Raw genomic sequence first — 26,652 nt, 5'->3', positions numbered from 1 at the left:
ATGATATGGTTTCTGGCATATGGAGAGAGGGGGTAGAAGACCAAAGGATGGTGCCATTTCTACAGTGAAATGGGTGATCATGCCCTCCTACCAAATTTGGGCGAAATGTCACGAATTTGACATCTAACAGTAGAGCAGGTGAAAAGCCAGAATTCTGGCAGCATTTTCTCTTGTGCAAATCTTTGTATGTTCTGTTCCAAACTAACAGTTGCGGTAGCCTTTTAATTGAAGCACTAAAACAAGATTTTTGGGAACAGTATGACTCAGATCAGATTTATTTTTAGAGCTGGAATTCAGAAAATAATGGTAATAATACAGTCAGGTGGAGTAGGGGATGGGGACATTTAGTCAAGTGGGTTGGTGGAGGCCGCTGAATCCCTATGACTGGAAGCTTTCATTAGCTGTACAGCTTACTGGAACACTACATAGTATAGAACTAAAACTGACACGATCAAAACCATACTTGAAGAAGATGGGTCTTGGTACTGTATGAAAAAGACTAGGTTCTTGTCTTGCAGATAAACTAACCCAAGTAATTAAATATTAAGTTACCTGTTGTTCAGAGTATCCCATCATGTGGTCTGCTGGGCAGGGCACACGGCCCACAGTGGTTCTAACAAGAGTTATCCGTAGTGTTCCTATTGAGCTTTCTGGGCCTATGTGAAGATTAAACAGAGATGTGAAATATTGGAGAGAACTTTACTAGAGTAAGAGAGAACCGATAACAGATCCCACAAACAGTGACAGTATGGCCTCAGCATTTAAGTGAGTGTACTTATCTTCATTTTATCTTCCCCTAGTCAGAAGGTCCAGTTTTAGTGCATTAAAGAGGATAGTAACTGAAGAGAGTCTTTAAAGTGCTGTGACCTGGATCCAGGCATCCTGACTCTGCTGCCTGCATCCTTGACCACTAAGCTATATGCTACTACTTTAAGAATGATAAAGCACTTTGTAAGCAAGCAAACAAACAAACAAAAAAACTACCAACAAATAATGATACCCTAATCTAGGAATTGCTCAGTACTCCATGTTTTTTATGTAAAGAAGCCGATGAGTATCCTTGTAGTGATGTTACTTGGTTACCTGACAGGCAGAGGGCCCATTTGCTAGGCTCTCTCCAGGTACTAAGGAGCATAGTAAACAAGGGACCTGAAAGTTCTAATACGCATCCCAGATGACCTATTACCGCAGTAATCTGGTGACAGAAACCTAGCTTAGTTGGGCCCGAGTTATCCAGTCTGTTGCTGTACCAAATATTCAACGACAAATTACTCCCTAGCAGTTGCCTCTGTGTCTCTGGCAATACTGTTCCCTCAACAGAGGGCCCTTCTCTGCTCAGGACATTAGAGCTGGCCATAAACATTCTGACCTGCAAGATAAACCAAAATGACCTGTTTGCTAATTTCCGCAGGAGATGCTGAACATAAGCCATATATCTGTGGGGATGCCGATTCTGCCTCTACTGTTCTGGATGGAACTGAAGACTACCTCATTCTGGCCTGCGACGGCTTCTATGATACCGTGAACCCTGACGAGGCAGTGAAAGTCGTGTCCGACCACTTGAAGGAGAATAACGGAGACAGCAGCATGGTTGCCCACAAGTTAGTGGCATCAGCTCGGGACGCAGGGTCAAGTGATAACATCACTGTTATTGTGGTTTTCCTGAGGGACATGAACAAAGCTGTAAATGTTAGTGAGGACTCAGATTGGACAGAGAACTCTTTCCAAGGAGGGCAAGAAGCTGGTGGGGATGACAAGGAGAGTCACGGGGAGTGCAAGCGCCCCTGGCCGCAGCACCAGTGCTCCGCCCCGGCCGATCTGGGCTATGAGGGGCGTGTGGATTCTTTCACGGATAGAACCAGCCTGAGCCCAGGGTCCCAAAGCAACGTGCTGGAAGACCCAGGCTACCTAGATCTCACACAGATAGAAACAAGCAAGCCTCACGGTGCCCAGTTTTTGCCACCAGTTGAGATGTTTGGTCCTGGTGCACCAAAGAGAGCAAATCTTATTAATGAGCTAATAATGGAGAAAAAATCAGTTCCATCATCATTGCCTGAATGGAGTGGTGCTGAAGAGTTTCTCTCTTCTTTTAATGTGGGTTCAACAGGGCAGCAGGTATGCAGCACGGAGAGCTTGCCTCCTGTTTGTTCTAGGCTGGAAAACGAACAGTTCAAGTTCCTGGGAAAGAGAGTTTCTAGGTTATCTCATTTACACTACCACTACTCAAAGAGGCGGCATGGATTCAGGTTTAACCCACAGTTTTACCCTATTCTCTCTGCTCGGGAGCCTTCCCACGAAACAGGCACTAGCCTGTCCTCACTTATTCGAAATGGGAAGAGAAATAGGGTGTTAAGAAGTTCTCTGCCATGGAGGCGAAACAGCTGGAAAGGATACAGTGAAAGCGTGATGAGGAAGCCCAGAAAGAGTAGCGACCCTCCACACCCAGAGCTTCCCTGGAGCTTTCAAATATAATCCTTTCTCTCTAGAGTAGGCTAGCTAGCTCTCCCCCAGTACAGATGCCACTATCAGAGTAGAAACAAGGTAGGTATTTCTGAAATATGTGTGCTTCATTATGAGCCAGGGATGGCTCAACTCTTAAATGTAAATAGATCTCTAGGAAACTCAATACAGTGTTTTCAATCTAATAAAAAACAGTACTGGCAATTTCACTAGCAAAATTATACCACTGGTCCCTGTGATGTGTCTCTATACCTACATACAACCCCCAAGACCCCGTCACGTCACTAGTGGAGGCTTGCAAGTTATTTCAGTCAGGATATATAGTGCTGAAATCTTGATGCAGGTGAAATTCGGTCTGATGTGCCTAATGTATCTCTGGAAAACTTAATGCAGAATTAGATCTACTTGAGGAATGTTCCTCAGAAGACTGGGGACTGAGGGAAAACCTCTCCCCCTTTTTTGGTAGGTAAAAGACTAAAAGCCATATGGGTTTTAACTGGAAAAAAATGAAAGTAGAAAACTAGTGTAAAAATGTCATATTCTCAGACTTGTGAGGTGGTATATAGTCAAACAGATTCACTGATTTTTTTCCTGTAACATAAAAGACCAACAATGAAAATTTTTTGAATTAAGTATTTCCTAGGGCTGTAGCTATTTGGGAGTTTCATAACCTGTTATGGTGCTTTTGACGGAATTGTTTTTTAGAAGACCGCTGTCAACTGGTTTTAACCTATGATGCTAATGTGTTTTTCACTGTACCTTCATCTCAGGAATAAAAACTTGTTTAATGGAGATGATTTCAGGTACAAATATACTAGAATCAAGTTGCCATTTTAAAATAGTATTTCTATTTTTTCTGCCTTTTTTTTTTTAAAGTTCACAGACAGTGAAGGCATATACTACAATAAAATAAAAAGTGGTTTTGGAGAATGAAAAATACTAGTTTTAACTTCTCTAAAATTGTTTCCCCTGAGGAAATAGAATAATTGGTATGGAAGAGGCTGAAAGTAACTGCCTAAAGTGAGCCCAGAGGCCAAGTACAAAGGAGAATGCGGATGACTGCAGCTGAGGTCTGTTTAGTTGTAAATTTGAGTCCTGCAGCTTCAGACCAGAGAGCCAGGACACATGTTGCTCTCATTTCAGTATTTATTTACATTTGGTATTTTGAAATTGTCTGCATTTTGCCATTTCTGCAGTTTCAAGTCGGAACCATATCTGCAACTAGAGGCAGCAAATAAACTAATAATCAGGTTGAGTGCAGCAGCCTGGTTCTGAGAATCATGAAATGTCTCCGCAGGACATTCTGCCCTCTCCCAGTCAGGCGTGGAGCCACTGGCTCCCTCGTGCTGTCGGGAAACACTGAATGCTCCTGCTGAGAGATTCACGCAGCACAATAGTACTTTATGCTCCCCAGACTCAGAATGGAGGACTAAGATTCCTGGATTTTAAAAACGGGGACTGAAGCATATTTTGGGGTGCCAGGGTAGCCATAGCAAATAAATAAAAGATGCATTTCAGCAACAGATTGTTAATCTACGGATTTTATTTTTTAAAATTTGGATGTAAGTAGAGATTTTCAGTATTTTTCTTTTTTGAAGTCATTTCTTCTTTTCTCAAGTCTCGTGACACATGGCTGAAAAGGAGGGCGTACACAGGAATCCAGCCATCGCACCAGAGTCTTTCCACCATCCCGAGGCTTCACCCCCGTCCAGGGACCTCACTCACATCTGCCATTTTCTGAAGCCTAGTTCATGGTAACAACCCATCAGGGGCAGGGTCAGTTTCAAATCAGATTACCTGGGGAAACAGGAAAACAGGCAGCAGAACATTGGTACAGACACTAGTCCAAAGCACTCAGCCAAGTTAAAAATTTAGAAGATTCTTCTATAGTTGTCTATTGCTAATGATTTTGATCAGAATAAAGAAGGTGAAAGAAGGTACAAGTCAAGTGATAGGTTTTCTTCAGTGGGAAAAATGGCTGGAAATTGGGAGTAACAGGCATCGTTAAGGGTCTGAATTTTGTAGGTGTAACTACATACGCAGTATTAACTCCATCTCTCATTCCAGTAGCCCTCTAGAAAATAGAAGTAGTTCTAGTGTGGTCACGATACAAGCCAATAATGTACAAATTAGCAACTATTCATTTGTTCACAACATGCACATTTATAGAGTAGTTAGGTACCACTTGTAAGGTAAGTCCTTTAAAATTCTATAATACATATTAAAGTAGTGGTTATTGGTCTGACATATGCTGCTCTTGGGTCTGTCTATCAACTAGATAAAAAGCAGTGCTTTGTGAAATGCAGTGTTATATCTTAATGCCACTGGTGATAGAAAGTAGTTCCCTTCAGTTCAAATCCTGTGCCCTTATTTGCTGCTTGCTGACGTAAGCAATAAGTACCCCTCTAACTAATGGTATCTACACATTTCTGTAACTTGTATTTAATGATGGTGTATCTGGTGATTGTAAAAATACTAGACAGATATAAAAGTATATAATATATATTAACTGTTAATGCTGAGGTATATAGTCTGTGAATTACGTGTTTTGTACTTCTATTCATTGTGTAATTTAGTGATGGTGGAGAAGACCTACACCCAATCCTTAAGAGTGGCAGTATCCCTTTTACGATTTAACATGATCTGCATCAATCTGTTTGCTTGCTGAAGTTTTGTTAGAATAGGAAATAGTAAAACATATTAAAAAGAGAGTGTAGTCCTGGTTAGGGAAACAGACTTCAAGTCACTGACTGAAGTCACACGAACTCCTTGTACATTCACTGTGAGTTTCAAAGGGAATCGGTCCCTAATTTCCTTTGTTCACTTTCCGGATGTGGACTTGTAAGAGAGATCTAAGGTTAAGTAACATTACAGCACCCAGCACTGGGGCTGTTAATCCTGTTTAGGTCTGTACTGAAAAGGAAGGTGGAAACACATGTATATATCTTTTCTTTACCTAGAAGTGCCATCCATTGTCCTTGAATTAATATAAAGTTACTGTTGCATTTAGTTTAACTCGGAGGATCCTCGAAAGTAACACCTTTACCAAGGACAATGTCAACAATGTCACTGTCAACCCTGAGTCTGATTCCGGCCGCATTTATAGTGGCCGCGGCCGGCGTGGTGGCATAGTGTCACCGTAGCTCACGGCAACAGCGCGCCTTTGCTGGAACACTGTGCCAGGAGGAAGCACAACATCCAACGGGCATAAAGAAGTTAAGTGTTTACAGATAAAACTGCTGTGGTTCAGGTACTTCCTTCCCCAGCAAAGGCTTGCTGAGGCTTTCTGAGAAAGTGATCTAAATTATTATTTTAATGTTTAAACATAATTTGTTCACTCAGTGATCATTCTCATGGAAGCAAGGCCATAAAAAGGAATACTGCAGTTTTGACCCTACAATTTAGGAGAATTACTCTTTGGATTGTCAGTTAGCTAAAGAACACACTTTTTTTTCACCTTTTAAAATCACGTGATGTTAAAGGACAAGTACCCACTCTTCCCTTCTGACCTGTGAATAACTTAAATGTTTTTTTTCCCCCAAAAAACAAAGTACCGCCAGTATTATGACTATTTTCTGAGACTGTGTTACTTCCTCTAGCAGTATTTTATCTTCTATTGTAAAGACTATTTGTTGTACTAATTAGAAAATATGACATAAGATAGGGAACTCCAGACTGACACAGCAGTTGTTCTGGAAAAGGAAAATACTCTAATAAACTATGGTGTAGTAACTGAGCTATAGATACATCATTGCTAACTCTTACTCTAGGTGCTCTTTGTTGAGAGACACGCTTTGTTCTCTTGTTCATGATATTTCCCTGCAAAGAATTCTCTATGGAGTCAAGCAAGTGAAGTGAATCATTTCTTACCAAGCAAATTTATCAATTTATACAGCTCACTTTAGAGTTCAGTTGTAATCATGAGTGATCCTTCATATTTTACTTAAAACTGTTCATTCAGGTAAGAAGTATGTTGAAATTTTGCCAATATCTTAATAAAACCCAGCAATTTAAAAACATTGGTCATCTGTCTTTTTGTTCAAAGGAAGGTTACTTAGTTCTAGGATTTAAGTTGATTTTCTCAGAACTGAAAATAAAATCCTGAGGTGGCGGTTTTCTAAACTTTAAAGTGGGGACATTGAAAAAAGTTTGCTAAGTGCTGCTACAATTGTTAGTCCCTCCCCAGAAAAACCAGAAGAGATCTTTCTCATCTTATACACATCTCCCCCATCAGTTTAATGTTGGGGGTTCATCCTAAAACATGAATTAATTAGAAACAGGACCTGCAAATGGCTAAGTGCTGACTCCTCAAATCTCCCAATTGCTTTATTCTTCAAACTCTGCATCCAGCCAGAGTTCTTCCCTCTCCCTTGGTCTTTCTCCTTTTAGTTTCAAACTAAAAAAAGGAAATAATCAGGTGAACTATGGTTCAAAGTCTGTCCAGAGGAATGCTTTAAGAGAGTAACAGGAGATAGGACAATGCAGTCGTCCTAATGCAGTCAGTACACTGCATTCGTACCCACCTCTTAGCACCATTAAGTCCTAGGAAATTAATGTCACCCTTTAACTCCTAATCACTTAAATTCATTCAGTACTTGTGTGATTGTATATAAACTCAAAGAAATAAGAACTGAGAAAAAATGAAGGTCTGAAAGAACCTTATTTACAAGAGTTTGCTACAGTAGGGAATGAAAGAAAAGCAGTATTTTGGTAAGTATTATTTATAGTTGAAAAAAATCCCCTATTGGTATTCTAGGTTCAAAAGGAACAGAACAGCTTTTTCTGAAGCAGCAGCACACAGACACACATGGCTCTTTCACTTTTCTATTTCCTAGGTTTTCTATAATCTCATCACTTTTATAATTAAAAATATTTGGGGATAGAAAACTAAAGATGGCCCATTACTTTCTGAACCGTGAATCTGAACTACTTATGTTTTTAATTAAAAAATATATAAGAACCACGGTACTTCCAGCTTCCAATTCTAAAATGTAGAGCTAAAGGGAATACTGCTTCCAGTCTTCTAAATAAAAGCCAGATTTACTTCAAATTATGACTTTTTTCACACTCATCAGAGTTGAGGTTGCAACTGGCCCAAGTGTAAAAGGGGCCGGCCCCGCTCAGCACTGGTTTAGAGTAAGGCAGCTCTGGAAGCCAGCCGTTGAGCGAGAGAGAGTGCTGACCGACACAGGCAGTGGGGGCCGTCCTGGGAGCTGCGGAAACCAGCGGAGTCCGCCCTCTCTTGCCAACCCTACCAGGACTCAGAGAAGAGGTCCGGGGCGGAGCAGGTCCAGCAGTGGGATGTGGAGGGCCATGGGGGCCATCACCCTTCCCTCGGCTCGCCCACACAAGCATCGTTCTGTGGAGGAAGGGCCACAGACGCGGCCCCGAGGGCACCTGTGACAAGCTGATGGGAACGGGAGCAAAACCCTGCTCCTGGGGAGGAGGAGTATCACCAGGCCTGTAAATAGCTGTGGAGGAATAAGTCAATCTCCACACAGTAAGGAACGCTGCACCTTAATCCAAGAATTCCAGTCCCGACCCACATGCAGTTGAGCTTCAAAGAACAGAACAGTTCTGGGCAGACAGAGCAACAAAAGTCTGCAGAGACGTAACTCGGAGGCGCAGTACAAAATTCAGGGTCAGAGGAGACACTGCATTTCTGACGGGGAGTGGATTACCAGAGCAATGTCCTGTCTAGAACGCAGAGCCACTAAGGTTAATCACGGCGGTGACGAACCTCAAACCAAACGCAACTCCTAACCAGATTCAAACTCTTGTGGTACAGATCTAAGCAGGCCTGCCCATTTTTAGGCATAAAAACCATTCACCAAACTATCTACTGTTCTACACAAAATGTGTTGCTTTCAACAAAATACAGAGAGGCATCTGAAAGAAAGAAAAAATGTATTCTTCTGGGTGAAGTAACCAGGGTGGTGGGTGCTGGCAGGGAACCTGCCTCTGCCAGGTTCTGTCCAGGTGGCCTCCCCTCCCGGGGCCCCCGTGGGGACCTTTCTAATTTGAGCCGTGGTGATTTGAGTCACTGGGTGGGACTGTAAACTGGTACAACCATTGTGGAGAACAGTATGGAAGTTCCTTAGAAAACTCAATACAGAACTACCATTATGATCTAGCTATCTCACTCCTGGGCATGTGTCTGGAGGAAAACATAATTTTGAAAACATACAGTGCACCCCAATGCTCACTGCAGCACTGTTTACAAAAGCCAGGACATGAAGTCTCAATGTCCACTGACAAAGGAGCGGATGAAGAAGACGTGGCACACAGACACACCGGAATACTACTCAGCCATGAAAAGAGCAAATAATGCCGTCTGCAGCGACAGGAGTGGGTCTAGAGACTGGCACACTGAGTAAAAGAGGAAGGCAGATGTATCGCTTATATGTGGAATCTAAAAAAATGGTACAAATGAATTTAATACAAAAATAGTCACAGATGTACAAAAGTTACAAGATAAACTGGGAGACTGGGATTGATACATACACTGAAATATATAAAGTTGATAACTAATAAGGATCTATGATACACACAGGGAACTCTCCTTAATGACTTCAGACTGACTTGACAAGGATTTTGGAACTGACAGAAATTAAAATGACTGTGGCTTCCCAGGTGGCGCACTGGAAAGACTCTGCCTGCCAGTGCAGAAGGTCCCCTGGAGGAGGAAATGGCAACCCTCTCCAGTACTGCTGCCTGGAAAATTCCATGGACAGAGGAGCCTGGTGGGCTACAGGCCATGGGGTCACAGAGAGCTGGAGATGACTGAGTGTGCACATAGCCTTGGTTAATATGTTGTGGAAATAATGGGCAAATATGCAAGATCATAAGGGTGATTTCAGCAAAGAGAAACTATAATAAACAGAAATGCCAGAAATTAAAAATACTGTAGCAAAGAGGATGGGTGTCTCTGACTGCCTAATCAATAGATCTACCACTGCTGAGATGAGAGTAAGTAAATTTAAAGCGAAGTCCATAAAAATCACCCTAACTGATGGGATTTCCCTGGTGGTCCAGTGGTTAGGAATCCACCTTCCAATGCAGGGCATCCCTGGTGGGTTAGATCCCTGGTGGGAGAACTAAGACCCCACATGCTATGGGGCAACTAAACCCAAGTGCTGCCACCGCTGAGCTGGCATGCTCTAGAGCACCCCGCCGCCCGCCACCGAGCCCCCGCAGCACGAGAGAAGTCTGTGCTGCAGCGGAGGCCCAGTGCAGCCAGGTCAATTATAAAAAAAAAAAAGAAGAAGAACATGCAGTGAGTGGCTACAGAGGAAACAGAACGCTTAAAAAAGACCCAACGAAACACGAGAAGAAAAAAAAGAAAAATGAAAGCAAATTAAATCCAGAACTGAACAAATAAAGAGCTGCGGAACTCTATCAGCCTAACATATGCGTCACTGGAAAGCCTCCTGTGTAGCTGGTGGGAATGCAATGGCAGCGCCTTCTGGAAGTCTGGCACTCTTCTTACAAAGTTCAGCAGAAACCTACTACAGGGCAGTGCAGCGCGTTCTGACAGCAGCTATCTGGGGTTAGGCCAGGCTTCACAGGGTAAGGGCGAAGTCCACAAGACTGCTCTCACTGCAAATAGCAAGTTTAGGCCCCCACTATCCTTCCCCTAGCTTTGACAATTCACTAGAATAACTCATAAACCCAGGAAAATACTTACAATTCCAGTTTTATTACAGCCAAAGGACACCAATCAGAACAGGCAAAAGGACAGACACGGGGTGAGGTGGAGGGGGGCCCGAATGTGGGGCTTTCTTGTGATCAGGAGCTCACCCTCCCAAAACAGCCATGTGTGAAGGGTGCTGCAAACAAGGGAAGTTCAGGGGAGCTTCAGTGTCCAGAGTCCTTACTGTGGTTTCATTATGTAAGCGTGACTAACTCACTGGCAATAAGGCTGAACTATTCAGGCTAATATTATGTGACTCAGAGGCCTAATCCTCTAGTCACATGGTGGTTAGTCTTTCTGGCAAGGCCGGTCCCTGTCTTGAGTTATCTCATGAACATAAGCTATCAGAATCCACCATAAGTAACAATAAACACTCCAATCACTCAGGAAATTCCAAGGACTGAAGAGGCTGTATCCCAGGAACTAGGGACAAAGGCCAAATTCTTTATTACATATCCCACTCCAAGGCAAATACTATCCGAGAGACAGATAACTTATGTTCATACAAAAATCTACGCACAAATGTTTGTAAAGTTCATAATCACTCAAAACTAGGAAAAACCCAAAATGTCCTTCAATGGATAAATTGCATACATTCATACAGTGAACTACTACTCAGCAGTTAAAAAGGAATAAAGTTCTGATTCACACAACTAGGTAGATGAAACAGCATTTTGCTAAGTGAAAGGTTACAGTTGTGTGATTCTATTTATGACACTGGAAAATGGAAAGCTGAAAGGACAGTTGGCAAGGGTGAGGGGGTAGAAGGGGGCTCTACCTACAAAGAGCCAGCACAGGGGAATCTGGGGGGTGACTGAACTGTTTTCCAAACAACTGCATATACCACAAAGATTAAATTTTAATGTATGTAAATTTTAAAATCAACTAGGATGTGTGGGGGAGGACAGAATATAGACTGTAACATGAATCTGACTATATTACAAATGAATCACACACCAGCCGGAAGAGAAGAGGAAAGAAAGGAGCCAATGCATTAGGATTAGATTCCCCTAATTTCCTTGACATTTATTATTAGAATTTTGTTTGACAAGTTGTCCTTTCTTCTCCATTTAGTTTATTCAGCTGCTCATGTATATCTGTGTGGACGTATAGATATTTATTTTGTTCTTTGAGTTATGATCCTGTACGGCCATTATGTCACAGTTCAGGATCTAAACAACTCTGGAAAAGTGCTTTGACAGGACTCATGCTTTTCCTCCTTAAAACACGTTGTCTATGTATACATGATGCATTCAAGTACGTGCTTTGGAAGGAGTATGTTTCCTCCTCTACCCAACAACACTCTAGTAACAGTGAACAAATCAGTGCCCAGATCTGTGTTTCTAAGTATCACTGTCCCTCCAAAAGGCCAGGAAAATTCAAGATGAGCCTGGAGCATCTTGTTGAGAGGAAGGATGGAAAGGGAAGGAGGGAGAAGGATACAAGGTCAAGATCAAGAGAGTAAAGGAGCCAAGCTGCAAGAGCTTCGAACAGCCAGAGCCAGAAAACGGACCTGTAAGGCAAGCGCAATACTGGGTCACAGCTCCAAAGAGTAAAATCAACGTCCACACAGATACAAACAGCTGAATAAATTAAATGGAGAAGAAAGGACAACCTGTCAAGCAGAATTCTAATAATAAATGTCAAAGAAACTAGGGGACTGGAGAACTCCCGTAAGACCACCATAAGCAGTGCTAACTGCTGTAGGCAAGACCCACCAGACCTAAAGCTGCTGGGCACTAGAGTGAGTGGGTGAGAGTTTAAGCAGAAACAGGATATTTGCATATCCTTAAAGTATTCACCCTAAATATTTAGTAATTCAAAGGGAAAAAAATAGTAAATAGTGGGGAATCCTGGCAGATACCTTAACCAAGTAATTAAGGTCAACAATACCAATAATAAACACCTGCAGCACACAGCCCCTGATACAATGCACTGAGGCAGGCGTATCACCTCTAATAAGGCAGAATTCCAACTTAAGATGAAAAAACATCAGATGAGCCCAGGCAGAAAAACACTATAAAACAACTGGGGGCTTTTCCGGTGGTCCAGTGGTTAAGAATCTGCCTGCCAATGCCAGGGACACGGGTTCAATCCCTGGTCCAGGATGAGTCCGTATGCTGCCGGGTACCCAAGCCCATGTGCAGCAAGCACTGAGCCAGTGCGTGGCAAGTACTGAAGCCCGTGCTGCACAACAAGAGAAGCCATTGCCGTGGGAGGCCCGGGCACCGCAACTAGAGAGGGGCCGCTGCTAGGAAGACCCAGTGGAGCCATAAATTAATAACACTTGAAAATAACCGGTCCACTTCAAGAATGTCAAGGTCATGAAAGACAAGGGAAGGCCGAGGAAGGAGCCTGAGCTGGCGGCACCGCGACAGGACCGCTCCCGGCGACGCGGGCCCTGGAGGGAGGAGGCGTGCGGGAGGCGACTGGTCCAATCGGAACGGAGCTGTCGGCGGTCTGGGCACTGGTTTGGTCCGAAGACCGGCGCCCTCCTTGTGGTCGCTCTATAGTCGTGTCCTCTGTTCACAAAGAGAGGAGCGGTTTCGGTTCTGGAAGGTTACACTTTTCTAAGAATTCATCCATTTCTTCCAAGCTGTCCATTTTATTGTCACAGTTGCTGACAGTAGTCTCTGATGACTTTCTGTGTTGTCTGCTGTGATTTCTCCATTTTCATTTCTAATTTTGTTGATTCTTCTCCCTTTTTTTCTTGATGAGTCTGGCTAATGGTTTGTCTATTTATCTTCTCAAAGAACCAGCTTTTAGTTTTGTTGGTTTTTGCTGTAGTCTCCTGTTTCTTTTTCATTTATTTCTGCCCTAATTTTTATGATTTCTTTCCTTCTACTAACCCTGGGGTTCTTCATTTCTTCTTTTTCTAGTTGCTTTAGGTGTAAAGTTAGATCAACAGTCCAAGTTGGATGCATGAAACAGGGCACTCAAAGCCAGTGCACTGGGACAACACTGAGAGATGGGATGGGGAGGGAGGAGGGAGGGGGGTTCAGGATGGGGGACACATGTACACCCATGGCTGATCCATGTCAATGTATAGCAAAAACCACTACAATACTAAAGTAGTTAGCCTCCAATTAAAATAAACAAAGTTTTTTAAAAAAGAGAAGCTGGGTTTACAGGAACACTCTCAAGATTTCTGTATCTAAAATTAGCTCAAAATTATCTCAAAATAAAAAGTTTTTTTTTTTAATAGACAATATTTAGGTTTTTAATTATTAGGTATCAAAATGCTGGATTTAGCCCAACTGTGACAAACTGGAAGAAGTACTCAAGCAGTACCTCACCGCACCCCTGCCCGCGGTGCTGAACAACCTCCCTGAATCTCCTATTTCTCTGCCAAATGGGCACAACACACAGTTCCTCTACCTCAAAGGTTACTTACAGATTCAATGACACAGTCAATCCAAGCTGTACAGAAACAATACGCCTGGGCACAATGCACGCGTTACACTTACATCTTAAGTCTAGGAGAAAATACTCTTCTGGACAATTTTCCAGGACCAAACTTGAGACTGAAAACACCAAATGATGTGACTTTCCTGGTAGCCCAGTGGCTAAGACTCTGCACTCCCAGTGCAGGGGGCCCAGGTTCAATCCCTGGTCAGGGAACTAAGTCCCACGTGCAACAACTAAGAGCTCGTGTGCAGCAACTGAAGACCCCCCATGTTGCAATGAAGATCCCATGTGCCGCAACTAAGGTCCAGCGCAACCCAAGAAATACATATTAAAAAAAAAAAAAAAACACACTAAGTGATGAAACCAAGAAAAACTATGCCTTCAACAAAAGGAGGGAAAAAAATTTTTTTTAAGTTGGGATTCTGTTAAGGAATAGAAAGTACCAGAGAGCAGGACAAGTGGAGCAACTGACTGGAAATCTGGGTTGACTATCATGACTTTCGGAGACTGTGGGTGATGACAGTCGAAAGTGGGAAGATGGGGGAAGCTCTTTCATCAGAGCTCTTGCAGACTAGCTCAGGATCCACCAACGGGGAGCGGGGAAGAACTGCTGGCTTCCTCTGTGCCTCTCCCCTCCCTCACTGCTACCTAACATCCAGCGGAGGCGAGGCTGGCGTGAGATGACCGCAGGGACGACGGAGGAGGGCTCCTGGCAGCATGTGGAGTTGGGTGCAGACTTAGTAGGTGACACAGCTGGAAACTGGGGAAGGAACTGTTTTTCCCAAAGATCCCACTACTAAAAGCTAATAGGCCCTTCCATTTTCTGAGGAAATCTTTAGGTCTTTCAGTCCGATCAGGATCCCAGAATGAATCAGAGAGCAGGTGCCCAACACCCCGTATCACAAAAACTAAGCACAAAACAACGATCAAATGTTTGATCTGTTTTGAGTTAAAAATCATGCCTTTTCTCAAATCTACCTCCCTCAAAGTGAACCTATTAATATCAATGACAAAGTAGAACTTGGCAAATTTTATCTACAAAGGGTAAGAGTGTAAATATTTAACGCTCAAGGGCCATTAGGCTGCTTAAGCAGCTACTCAACTCTGCCTTTGCAGGGCAAAAGCATCTGTGGACAATCTGTAAACGAATGGATGTGACTATGTTCCAACAAAACTTTATTTACAACAGATAACGGTAGGGATTTGGCTCAAGGCTAGAAGTTTGTTTGACCCCAAGAGGAAATGCCAGATGGACATTTGTTAATTTATGCCCCAGAAGTTTTCCTCAATGGATGGTGTGAATTCATATATGCTACATATTTCTTACTATTTTTAAATTCACAAACAACGATACTGGAGGTGAGCTATAACCAACAAAACCGACATGGCGCGATCTTCCTCATCACAGGAGAACCGTTTTTGAGAGCATCCTCTAGAGACCTACAAGTTTGTTGGTTTTTTTTTTTTTTTTCTCGTGAAACCCTCTATCAACTTTAATTATAAAAATAGAGAATTTCATGCCAGAAGGGCAGTTACAAATCATTTCTTTAGAAGCTTACTTTTTAAGCTTTTCAAGGTATAGACTTTATTATTAATATGGAATCAGAATATGGTACAAATGGCTTGGGTTTTTAAAATACACAAGAAGATAATATACCAATTAAATTCAAGTAATTTTCCCTACAAAATTTTTGTCATGCATAAAAAATACCTTCAAAACTTCCTACAGCTGTAACAACAAAAATAGTCTTGCTGACATAGTAAACTCAAACTCTACCAATGTAAAAGGGTCTCAAGCAGTCCTCAGTTTGTATGAAACAAGGGCAGCACTCCTCAACGCTCTTATACACTACTGGAGAGCATAAGCAAAGACCCCAAATATTCAAGAGCCAAAGGTTCTGTGATTCATATATCATCATGCCATTCTGGGGAATTCACTTTAAGGTCATGAAAAATAAGAGTAAAGGTTAAGAACATTTACGATTTGAAAACAAACAAAACTGGACATCTCCCCCAACAAAGGAAAAAAGGATACCTCAGGATGCTACCACATAGAGTAATGACCCAAGAGAGTCTCACGATTAAATCACTTGTGCTAAAAGCTCTTACAAATTTCCCCAAATGAACAGTCTATTCTCAGGTTTCTCTTAATTCTTAACCACATGTGGTTTTCCATATTTTGAAAATAACTTACAAAGGTACACGGAAAAGCACTCAATTCTATATCAAATACAGGTCAAGAAACAGCCATGCAACAATGAGTTTCAAAGTAGAGTCAATCACATATGTGTTTATGAATTCTGAAAAGACTCGCTTAAAAAAAAAGAAACCCTACAATATTAATTCTTAAAATAACTTGCTCTCAACACTAATGGGACAAAATTCTTACATAACAGCTGTACCCATTAGAATGTAGTGTAGAAATAAGACAAAGCTGGATTTAAAATATGATCTCATCAAAATGTACCAAACACAAATACATCTCTAGCTAACAGAAAATGAAATGTGAAGAACTTATTAGTAATATTTTAGACCACTGCACAATAAGCTACTTAATAACTAGATAAAGGCATACCAGTGCTATCATGACAGGAAGTAAATGCTAAATTTTTATTTCTCATATGATTATACTACTTAAATATTTCCAACTAATTTAAGGAGAAGAAGTAACCACATACATTATGGAGATTATAAGTCTTCTAACTTCCCTATGCATCTATTAACAGCTCAAAAGCATCTACTATACACAGGCAATAGGACTAGGAAAAGGAGGGCTTCCTGTCCCAGTTTTAATAAACTGCAGAGACATAACATTTTCTGAAGTTCATTTTATTAACAAAAAGTGCAAACTGTTTTGAACAAAAGCAAACCATGAATCACAGCGTTCAGCAAGACACGAGACATGGAAAAGGGAACAATATTCATTAAGTAAAAATAAGCAGATGAAATGCCTCTCAAATGTATACACACTCATGCTTTTTCAATAGTCTCTTAGTCAGCTTTCAGTGTACTTTTCACAAATGGTATAGCAGCTCAAAAACAAATGCAGGAGCACAATGGTAAAGTCTGGCAATAATTTTGGACTAATTCTTATAAAAGTGAATGTTATAGCACACTTTCATGTATAATATGTAGGAATCTTTAAATGTATTGACAATGAAATCAATGTCAGCTAATGAAAACAAAGGAAAAAACAGGGTTTTAAAATACTTGTTGCTCTGTCGTTGTTTGGTAAGAAGCAGAAAAAAAGTGAAATAATTAAAAATGTTCTTATATGTGTTTATATGACCAAGAACATAACCAATCCACATTAACTTAATTCATTTAAAACTGCATTTGTAAAAGTCACACAAAAGAAAGCTAGCGTGCCATTAATCAGTGTGCCTGCCTGCACCCAAACAAATAAGAAAAGAAAAAGTAACCTCAGTCAGCCGACATATTCCAAAGAGGACGTTCAGTCTAGTGCACTTCAGTTATTCACATAAAGTGTCTTCAGGGCAGAATCCACACAGAAGTGATATTTCTGCCCACTAATCTATAGGCACTAATGAAACTAGAAACTGTAATTAAAACCCAAACTATAAAGGCAGTCATTTCAACAGAACTGAGGCTCTAGCCAAGACAGGAGAGCACCGATGTTGGGCAGTTACTAAGTGCACGCACCGTCTCTGGGCCCATTTCCTGGCGGTTAACCGCCCTTCTGTTGTAGCAGACAAACTGCCTCTTATGAATACACTAATTTACTAAATTAATGAGGCTACACTGTTATTTCATTACATTACACAGAATTCTTCCCACATTTCATTTTTTCCTTTGTACTAATGTTTTATACTACGATTGTGCTACTTTCTAAAGTCTCAATTACTATTTCAAGTAGAGATGGTGAAAAAATCTGATTATCTGACCGTTGACAAATCTGAGCACCAACGACAGCCAATTTCAGGGTCAAGGAGGCTTGCAAGTCAGTTCTCTTGATTTGAAAATTACCTTCCACTGTTTTCATCAGTACTGAAGCTGAGATCTTCAGGGCCTATTTGTTCACCATCAGGAAAACTGGAATGTGTATCTAGGAGAAAACAATAAAAAACGTTTAACAATTTTTAAAGACCCGCATCTTCTTTCCCATATCTCTAAGTGATCTTAGCAAGTGTGTTATTTAAGTGATAAAGAAAGATGTGCTGGGTTATAAACAAATCTCTGTTCTTAGAGAATTCTTTATCAGAGTCAAGTGTAAACAAACACAAAAGGAAAATAAAGGAGAAAAAAACCAAAATGTGTTAATAGATGCCCATAATTAGAAGACGAAAGGCACTGCCTTTGTCCCCTGGGGACACCATGGAGCAGCTGAAGAACGAACAAGGAATGATGATGACAGACACTCAAAGGATGATTCTGTAAATATAAAATGTATTTCCACGTCGATTAAACTGAGCATGCAAACATCACTACAAAAACCCACCAACACTCAAAATAACTTTGCCTCAAATTTGGCTGCTGCTTTTAGAAGCAGAGAAAATTACTAAGAGTACCTTAATACTTAAAAATCATCAAACACTTGGCTCTGTATTGAAAAAGACACTAGGATATCAGGGAAATCTGTAAAATATAAGATGACAATTAACATCAGCCTGACAATGTTGTCATTCCAGGAGCGCTTATAGAAGAATGCTCAGATTAACCATTAAGGTCTCTGGATAAAATACTAACAATGGGCGATGCATGTTAACTAAATTTATCGTGGTGATAATTTTGCAATATATTGAATCATTATGTTGTACATCTAAAATAAAACTAATAACAACGGATTTCTCTGTTTTTTCCTAAGACTTTTTTATTTTTTGGAAGGAACAGGTAAATCAATGATTCTATAATCTGCACACATTTCTAGAATCAGAAAAGGTTATCTCTTTAAACTGGGTCTTAGCTGCAGCACAGGAGTTCTTCACTCAGCCTGCGAGATCTCTGCTGCAGCACGCAGGCTTCCCTAGCCGCGGCCTGTGGGTTTCTCTTGAGTTGTTCACAGGCTTAGTTGCCCTGATGTACGTGGGATCTTAGTGCCCTGACCAGGGACCGAACCTACATCCCCTGCGTTGGAAAGAGGATTCGTAACCACTGAATCACCAGGGAAGTCCCTGGAAAATGTTGTCTTTTAAAAACTTACTTTATTAGCTAGGCTACAAATATTTCTGAAAAGAAAAAAGAAAATCAAGTTATCTGAAACCTCCCAAGGGGGCTGGCTAACACTTAGGCACTACAGGCCACTATCAGTCTCTGCTGGAAATTCTTCTCTGTTTTCCCTTTTTTTTTTTTTCAAACAACTCTTTAAAATGTAAAAGCTATCCTCAGGTCATAGGCTGTAACAAAGCAGGCTGTCAACATCAGCCTCGCCCGTTAAGTAGCATGCACCATCAGGGGTCTGACCAGGCAAATGAAGCCTACCAAATTTTTACCGTGCTCATCATTTAGTCTGCCTCACAGAATGTCGTCTCACAAATGACAATAATTTAAAAAAGAAAAAAAGCAGAAGCAGTGAAGCAGAAACAGAAGCAAAGGAAACAGCAGCAGCAGCAGAGACGGTTTTCCTAAGCCCTGCGACGCCACCGCGTGCTGCACCTTCGTCTGGGGGCTGCGCCAGGAAAGCGTCGCTGAAGGCGCCCAGGCCGGCGCGCTCCTCCCGCTCCTCCCGCTCCTCGCTCTCGGTGTCGCACTCGACGTCGACGTCGCTGTCGCTACTCATTCCTGGCAGGGAAGAAGCAGAGAACGTGTCTGACAGGAAACCACGTCAAGAAGCAGGCGGCCTCCTTATCCTAACCGGAGATTCTTCGGAATTTTACACTGAATACCAAGATAATACAAAACAAAGAAAAAGTAACTGCACAAAACTCAGCTCTCCTTAGTTATTTAGAACGTATTTATTTTTGTTCTCAAAGTGTCTGAAAAGTTTTAACTGAAAGCCCATATTAAGTTCATTATACTGAAAATATCTTTTCCAAAGCAAATACACTGTTCTTTTTCCCTTGATAATGAGATAACAGGAGCTCTTTTAATCCTAATTCAATGTCGTTTCTAGCCTAAAATATACACAAATATAAACACGCATAAACACAAATATACGTTTACGCTTATATCTACATGTGGGTGTACCAAATTCCAGTAATTTTACCAATAAATGAGATACTATCCCATGTGGGCCTCCAATTTTGTTTTCCTGCATGAGTTGATTTTTAAAAGACAAGTTCTATAGAATTTTTCTAGTTCAACAAGACAGAGATCAAGACAATCTGAAATATCTCTCTGCTATAAACCCTTATCATGCTAGATAAAATAAAATCTTAAAGTTTTAATGAAGAGCTATATTTAAAAGAAAAAAGGGAAATCCATGGTACAGTAGAAAAAAGGATAAGGAAAAATAGTGGGGTAGATGACGTCACCCCAGAGAGCTTGCTGTGCAAGTTTGTTTGTTTGTTTTCGCGGCACTACTGTGTGCAGGATGGAACCCAGGCCCCCTTCGGTGTTAAGTACAGAGTCTTAACCACTGGACTACCAGGAAGTCCCAGAAAATCTTTAATCCTCTGTTCAAAGTGAAGTCGCTCAGTTGTGACCGACTTTCTGCTACTTCAGGGACTGTAGTCTACTAGGCTTCTACATCCATGGGATTCTCCAGGCAAGAACACTGGAGTGGGCTGCCATTTCCTGATCTTCCAGACCCAGGGATTGAACCCGGGTCTTGCAGGCCGACACTTTACCGTCTGAGTCACCAGGGAATCCTCTGTGGGGATAGGCAAAGTAACACTGGATCCACCACAGAAAGGGAGATGAAACTGAGGCTAAATCTGCAGTCTGTGCATAAAACTAAAACTCTCACTAAAAGAGTAATTAAGTATGCCTACTGTCACAGAAGACAGTAGGGAAATTTATCTGGTTTCTATGCTCAGTTCACCTCAGAATTCAAACAAAGGGCAGTGTGCCTAATTTAGGTTTGGGATTTAAGGTTTCAGTTCAAATCTCAGGAAAGGAACATAAAAATTGGTCAGGAGCTAGTGTTTTTGAATAAAGTAAATGTAAAATCCTCTGGAGGGAAGATTCTAGGTAAGATGAAGCAAACACATTCCACCCAATCTTTTCCACTGAAGGTAGTTATAGAACCTTGACAGAACGCATGAAGTAGCTACTTGAAGACTCTCTAATCATGGATGCTGGAGTACATAAGAACCTGCAGTACCAACAAACTGACATTTAGAGAAGACCCAGGGTCTCACACAAATCATATTAAAAATGTCTCAGGGGCTTCCCTGGTGGCTCGTGGTAGAGAATCCCCCTGCCAATGCAGGAGACACGGGTTCCCTCCCTGGTCGAGGCAGATCTCACAGGGTGCAGCCACCACCGAGCCTGCGCTCTAGAGCCCAGGAGCTGCAACAACTGCAGCCCACAGGCCCAAGAGCCTGGGCTCCTCCACAAGAGAGGCCCGAGCACCACAACCAGGGTGGCCTCCGCTCACCAAACTGGAGCAAAGCCCATGCAGCAAGGAAGATCCAGCACAACCAGAAAATACATCAAGTTATTTTTAAGAAAATATCCAGAAATCATTCCAAAAGTATTTCAGCACGTGAAAAACCAGGTAAAGATAAGCAAGAAATATCAATGCTGAGATGACAGAAATCATGTTGAAATTATCTAACAGAAGCAGATCTAAGAAACACTCATGAACACTTTTGAAACATTTAAATGACCTCTGTGGTAGGAAACTTCCATAATCCAGGTCACAATTATTATCACAGGAGAGAAAAAAAATGAATACTCAAATTTTCTACAATGGGTAGTAAAACTCTCAAAAAGACATGTTCCAATCAAAATGTACAAACAAGGCAGACCATCTGCCTAAAGTGAGAGTCAGCAGGTATACAGATAGAAGGACAGTACCACAGACTGTTCATAAAATAACAGGAAAGAGACTACATAATTCTGTTTAATGTGGGAAAAAATAGATTTTTAAAGAATTACTAAGATATTGTTAAAATTAAACTATTAATAGATGAATTTAAGCAAGAGTGAAAGAGGAAAGTAATCAGAGTGTTAAGAACAATGAAATGAGCATTATAAAAAAGAGGTTAACAAACAGGAGGATAAAGAGGGAATAGTTCCCTCCCTGGTGGTCCAGTGGTCAAGACCCCATGCTTCAACCACAGGGGGTGTGGGTTCTGGTCAGAGAACCCTGGGAGAACCCTGGGTCACAGAACCCAGTTTTCCCTGGTCAGGAACTAAGATCGTGCCACATGCTTGCATGGCAAAAACAAGCAAACAAAACTCAAAAGATTTCAGGCAGACAAGGGAAAAAAGAGCAAACAAAATCAGCAATATCATAAATAAAAGGGAACATCACTACACTATCTACAAGAGAGTAAAAGGATAATAAGGGAACAGTATAAAAAACTTCTATGTTCATGAAGTCAAGAACACCGATGAAATGGACAAATCCTTTGACAGACACAAACTGCCAAAATTCATTCAGGTAAAAATAGATAACCTGAATAGGTATGTTAAGCATTAAAAGAAATGAAACTTGGTAGTTTAAAAAAACTATCACCAAAGAAAACTGTAGCCCCAGATGGCTTTACCGGTGAATTCCTCTTCTGTTTTTAAGAAGGGTTTGTATAGTATTATTTCTCCCTTAAACATTCTGAAGATACAGGCTGGATGTTTCTGAAATCTTTCTCAGCAAATGAAAAAACCTTCCTGCTTTAAAGGGTCAAGTATATGTGCGCTCAGTCATGACTCTTTGCGATCCCATGAACTGCAGCCCAGGAGGCTCCTTTGTCCATGGGCCTTCCCAGGCAAGAATGCTGGAGTGGGTTGCCATTTCCTTCTCCAGGGGATCTTCCCGTCCCAGGGATCCGACCCACATTCTCAAGAGCAAGACTGTTTAGAGCCTGAACAGCTACTTGTGTGAAGCACTACCTCCACCTTGTGGCCCTTCACAGAACTGTTGCAGAAAACTCTGAAACCGACAGGCAAGCGTATTCTAGTGGCTTCCTGAGGGGCTCAGAATCTGCCTGCAGTGCAGGAGACCCAGGTTCAATCCCTGGGTTGGGAAGATCCCCTGGAGAAGGGAGGCCAACCCACTCCAGTACTCTTCCCTGGAGAATCCCATGGACAGAGGAGCCTGGTGGGCTACAGTCCATGGGGTCACAGAGTCAGCCACGACTAAGTGACTAGCACAACAACGTATTCTTGGGTCTTCCTGGTGGCTCAGAGGGTAAAGAATCCGCCTGCATTGAGGGAGACCTGGGTTTGATACCTGTGTTGGGAAGATTCCCTGGAGGAGGGCATGGCGACCCACTCGAGTATTCTGGCCTGGGAGAATCTCCAAGGACAGAGGAGCCTGGCAGGCTACACAGTCCATGGGGTTGCAAAGAGTTGGACACAAATGAGCGACTAAGCACAGCACGGTCAAACTCCAAGCACACATCTGACCTCTTGGTACCAGTGTTTCTGAATTCCGAGACATATTAACCTCCAGGATTTCACAAACGAGGAATTGGAATCCTCAGGAATCCCCCAAATCTTAAGTTATTCTTTAACTACTTAAAATAGTTTTCAAATTCTTTACTATGTATCTTTAAAATTTTTTTGGTTAGTTTGTAGTATTTACAAGAACTGTGGCCGACACTAAATATTCAAATACTGGAACATTCTGTGAACGTTATTAGGTAATAGTTGAAAACACTTAAAACTCTCAGCAAGGTTTAGAGCACTACGTGGAATCACATGTCAAAAATGCCAGTATGAGAACCCTTTGCTTCCAAAACTCCCTACTTCCTGGAGCACACAGAGGACCCCTGTACAGCAGTAGCCCCACCTTTCTGGCAGCAGGGACTACTGTTTCACAGATGGATGGGTGGGATGGGGGTATGACTGCCTGTTGCTCACTTCTTGCCGTGCGGTCCTATTCCTAACAAGTTGGGGACCCCTGCCGTATAGGATAAGATAGGATAGACTCATTAATATTTACATAGCAGCATACAGGGCCATGAACACATAATATGGCAACAGCTATAGCCAGGACCAACTTGACTGCAACTGCTTCTTTCCAAGGTGCTCCTATGATCTTATTAACCTTTGATTCTAGGTATCAGCATTTCCAGTTTATATGTTCAACTTGCCATAAGAGGATTCTTCCAGAACAGTCGTATGTTTCTGTGCTGCTGCTGTTGCTTTCTAGTTTAATCTCAATCCCACACAGCATGTGGGATCTTAGTTTCCTGCCTAGGGACTGAACCCACGCCCCCTGCAATGAAAGCATGGAGTCTTAACCACTGGACCACCAGAAAAGTCCCCATGATTCTGTGTTGACTGTTAAAGATTAACTCTAACAGGAGAATAAGAATAATTTTTTTCAGTTTTTTAATTTCTTGACTCATTTTTCTCAGGATTCAGAAAAACATCCATTTCCCAAGAAATGTTGGAAAGGAATTCCTGCATGAAAATACTTTTTGTTTTTTTTTTATCAAGTCCTAAGGTCTGAAGTTCCCTAGTTCTGTGAATGAGAAAACCAAATTGGTCTCTTTACCTCTAGGTCACAGGTCCTGGGTCCTGTACAACCCACTGCCATCAGTGAGAGCAAGTAAACACAACATAAGGTCAAATAAATGAAAGCAGCTACTGTCAAGCAACAGATCACAGCCTACTGCTATGTGCTTTGCCCCATCTTATAATGTGTATCAACTGCACTAAAGGGTAAAGCAAACTAGTGATATTTCACCAACTGTAAAAAATTTGAATACAGGACTTTTCTTAATCCTATCAGAAGGTGTCAACAAGTTTTCACATAACTGGCTGTCAATGATAATAATTTTAAGATACCATTAAACGTGTGGATCACAACAAACTGGAAAATTCTTAAAGAAATGGAAATACCAGACCAGGTTACCTGCCTCCTGAGAAACCTGTATGCAGGTCAGGAAGCAATAGTAAGAACTGGACATGGAACAACAGACTAGTTCCAATTAGGAAAAGGAGTACATCAAGGCTGTATATTGTCACCCTGCTTATTTAACTTATAGCAATGGCACACCACTCCAGTACTCTTGCCTGGAAAATCCCATGGACACAGGAGCCTGGTAGGCTGCAGTCCATTGGGTCCCTAAGAGTCGGACACGACTGAGTGAGTTCACTTTCACTTTTCACTCTCATGCATTGGAGAAGGCAATGGCAACCCACTCCAGTGTTCTTGCCTGGAGAATCCCAGGGACTCGGGAGCCTGGTGGGCTGCTGTCTCTGGGGTCGCACAGAGTCGGACACGACTGAAGTGACTTAGCAGCAGCAGCAGCAGCAGCAGAGTACATCATGAGAAATGCTGGGCTGGATGAAGCACAAGCTGAGAATCAAGACCGCCAGGAGAAATATCAGTAACCTCAGATATGCAGATGACACCACCCTTATGGCAGAAAGTGAAGAAGAACTAAAAAGCCTCTTGATGAAAGTGAAAGAGGAGACTAAGAAAGTTGGCTTAAAGCTCAACATTCAGAAAACGAAGATCATGGCATCCGGTCCCATCACTTCATGGCAAATAGATGAGGAAACAATGGAAACTTGAGAGACTTAATTTTGGGGGGCTCCAAAATCACTGCAGATGGTGTCTGCAGCCATGAAATTAAAAGACACTTGCTCCTTGGAAGAAAAGCTATGACCAATGTAGTTCAGTTCAGTTCAGTCGCTCAGTCGTGTCCGACTCTTTGCGACCCCATGAATCACAGCACGCCAGGCCTCCCTGTCCATCACCAACTCCTGGAGTTCACTCAGACTCACGTCCATCAAGTCCGTGATGCCATCCAGCCATCTCATCCTCGGTCGTCCCCTTCTCCTCCTGCCCCCAATCCCCCCCAGCATCAGAGTCTTTTCCAATGAGTCAACTCTTCGCATGAGGTGGCCAAAGTACTGGAGCTTCAGCTTTAGCATCATTCCCTCCAAAGAAATCTCAGGGTTGATCTCCTTCAGAAGGGACTGGTTGGATCTCCTTGCAGTCCAAGGGACTCTCAAGAGTCTTCTCCAACACCACAGTTCAAAAGCATCCATTCTTCGGCGCTCAGCCTTCTTCACAATCCAACTCTCACGTCCATACATGACCACAGGAAAAACCATAGCTTTGACTAGACAGACCTTAGTCGGCAAAGTAATGTCTCTGCTTTTGAATATACTATCTAGATTGGTCATAACTTTTCTTCCAAGGAGTAAGCGTCTTTTAATTTCATGGCTGCAGTCATCATCTGCAGTGATTTTGGAGCCCCCCAAAATAAAGTCTGACACTGTTTCCACTGTTTCCCTATCTATTTCCCATGAAGTGATGGGACCAGATGCCATGATCTTCGTTTTCTGAATGTTGAGCTTTAAGCCAACTTTTTCACTCTCCTCTTTCACTTTCATCAAGAGGCTTTTTAGCTCCTCTTCACTTTCTGCCATAAGGGTAGTGTCATCTGCATATCTGAGGTTATTGATATTTCTCCTGGCAACCTTGATTCCAGCTTGTGCTTCTTCCAGTCCAGCGTTTCTCATGATGTACTCTGCATAAGTTAAATAAGCAGGGTGACAATATACAGCCTTGACGTACTCCTTTTCCTATTCGGAACCAGTCTGTTGTTTCATGTCCAGTTCTAACTGTTGCTTCTTGACCTGCATACAGATTTCTCAAGAGGCAGGTTAGGTGGTCTGGTATTCCCATCTCTTTCAGAATCTTCCACAGTTTCTTGTGATCCACACAGTCAAAGGCTTTGGCATAGTCAATAAAGCAGCAGTAGATGTTTTTCTGGAACTCTCTTGCTTTTTCCATGATCCAGCAGATGTTGGCAATTTGATCTCTGGTTCCTCTGCCTTTTCAAAAACCAGCTTGAACATCAGGGAGTTCACGGTTCACATATTGCTGAAGCCTGGCTTGGAGAATTTTGAGCATTACTTTACTAGCATGTGAGATGAGTGCAATTGTGCAGTAGTTTGAGCATTCTTTGGCATTGCCTTTCTTTGGAATTGGAATGAAAACTGACCTTTTCCAGTCCAATGAGACAGCATATTAAAAAGCAGAGACAAATTACTTTGCAGAC

At 42.0% G+C, this 26,652-nt stretch overlaps 2 protein-coding genes across 4 annotated transcripts in view; one reads left to right on the top strand and one right to left on the bottom strand.

Annotated features, from left to right (window-relative positions):
* Positions 1 to 6,477, top strand: part of PPM1E (protein phosphatase, Mg2+/Mn2+ dependent 1E) — a 226,510-nt gene extending 220,033 nt beyond the window's left edge. The window contains exon 7 of the mRNA XM_040244203.1: positions 1,412 to 6,477. Coding sequence (XP_040100137.1) covers positions 1,412 to 2,472 — 1,061 coding nt within the window. The 3' untranslated portion in view covers positions 2,473 to 6,477. The remainder of the gene's footprint in view (positions 1 to 1,411) is intronic.
* Positions 3,973 to 26,652, bottom strand: part of TRIM37 (tripartite motif containing 37) — a 145,258-nt gene continuing 122,578 nt past the window's right edge. The window contains exons 23-25 of one of the 3 annotated variants that reach the window (XM_040244177.1): positions 19,175 to 19,300; positions 17,549 to 17,627; positions 3,973 to 4,257 (exon numbers count right to left, since the gene is read on the bottom strand). In XM_040244177.1, the coding sequence (XP_040100111.1) occupies positions 4,254 to 4,257; positions 17,549 to 17,627; positions 19,175 to 19,300 (209 nt within the window). In that variant the 3' untranslated portion in view covers positions 3,973 to 4,253. Of the gene's footprint in view, positions 4,258 to 17,544; positions 17,628 to 19,174; positions 19,301 to 26,652 lie in introns of those variants that run through there. The other 2 variants (XM_040244179.1, XM_040244178.1) reach the window with 2 other exon arrangements.

Source organism: Oryx dammah, unplaced genomic scaffold (assembly GCF_014754425.2).
Source record: "Oryx dammah isolate SB20612 unplaced genomic scaffold, SCBI_Odam_1.1 HiC_scaffold_8, whole genome shotgun sequence".
NCBI lineage: Eukaryota > Metazoa > Chordata > Mammalia > Artiodactyla > Bovidae > Oryx > Oryx dammah.
Note: the sequence above shows the minus strand (reverse complement) of the source record. Positions and strands in the feature narration are given on the sequence as shown.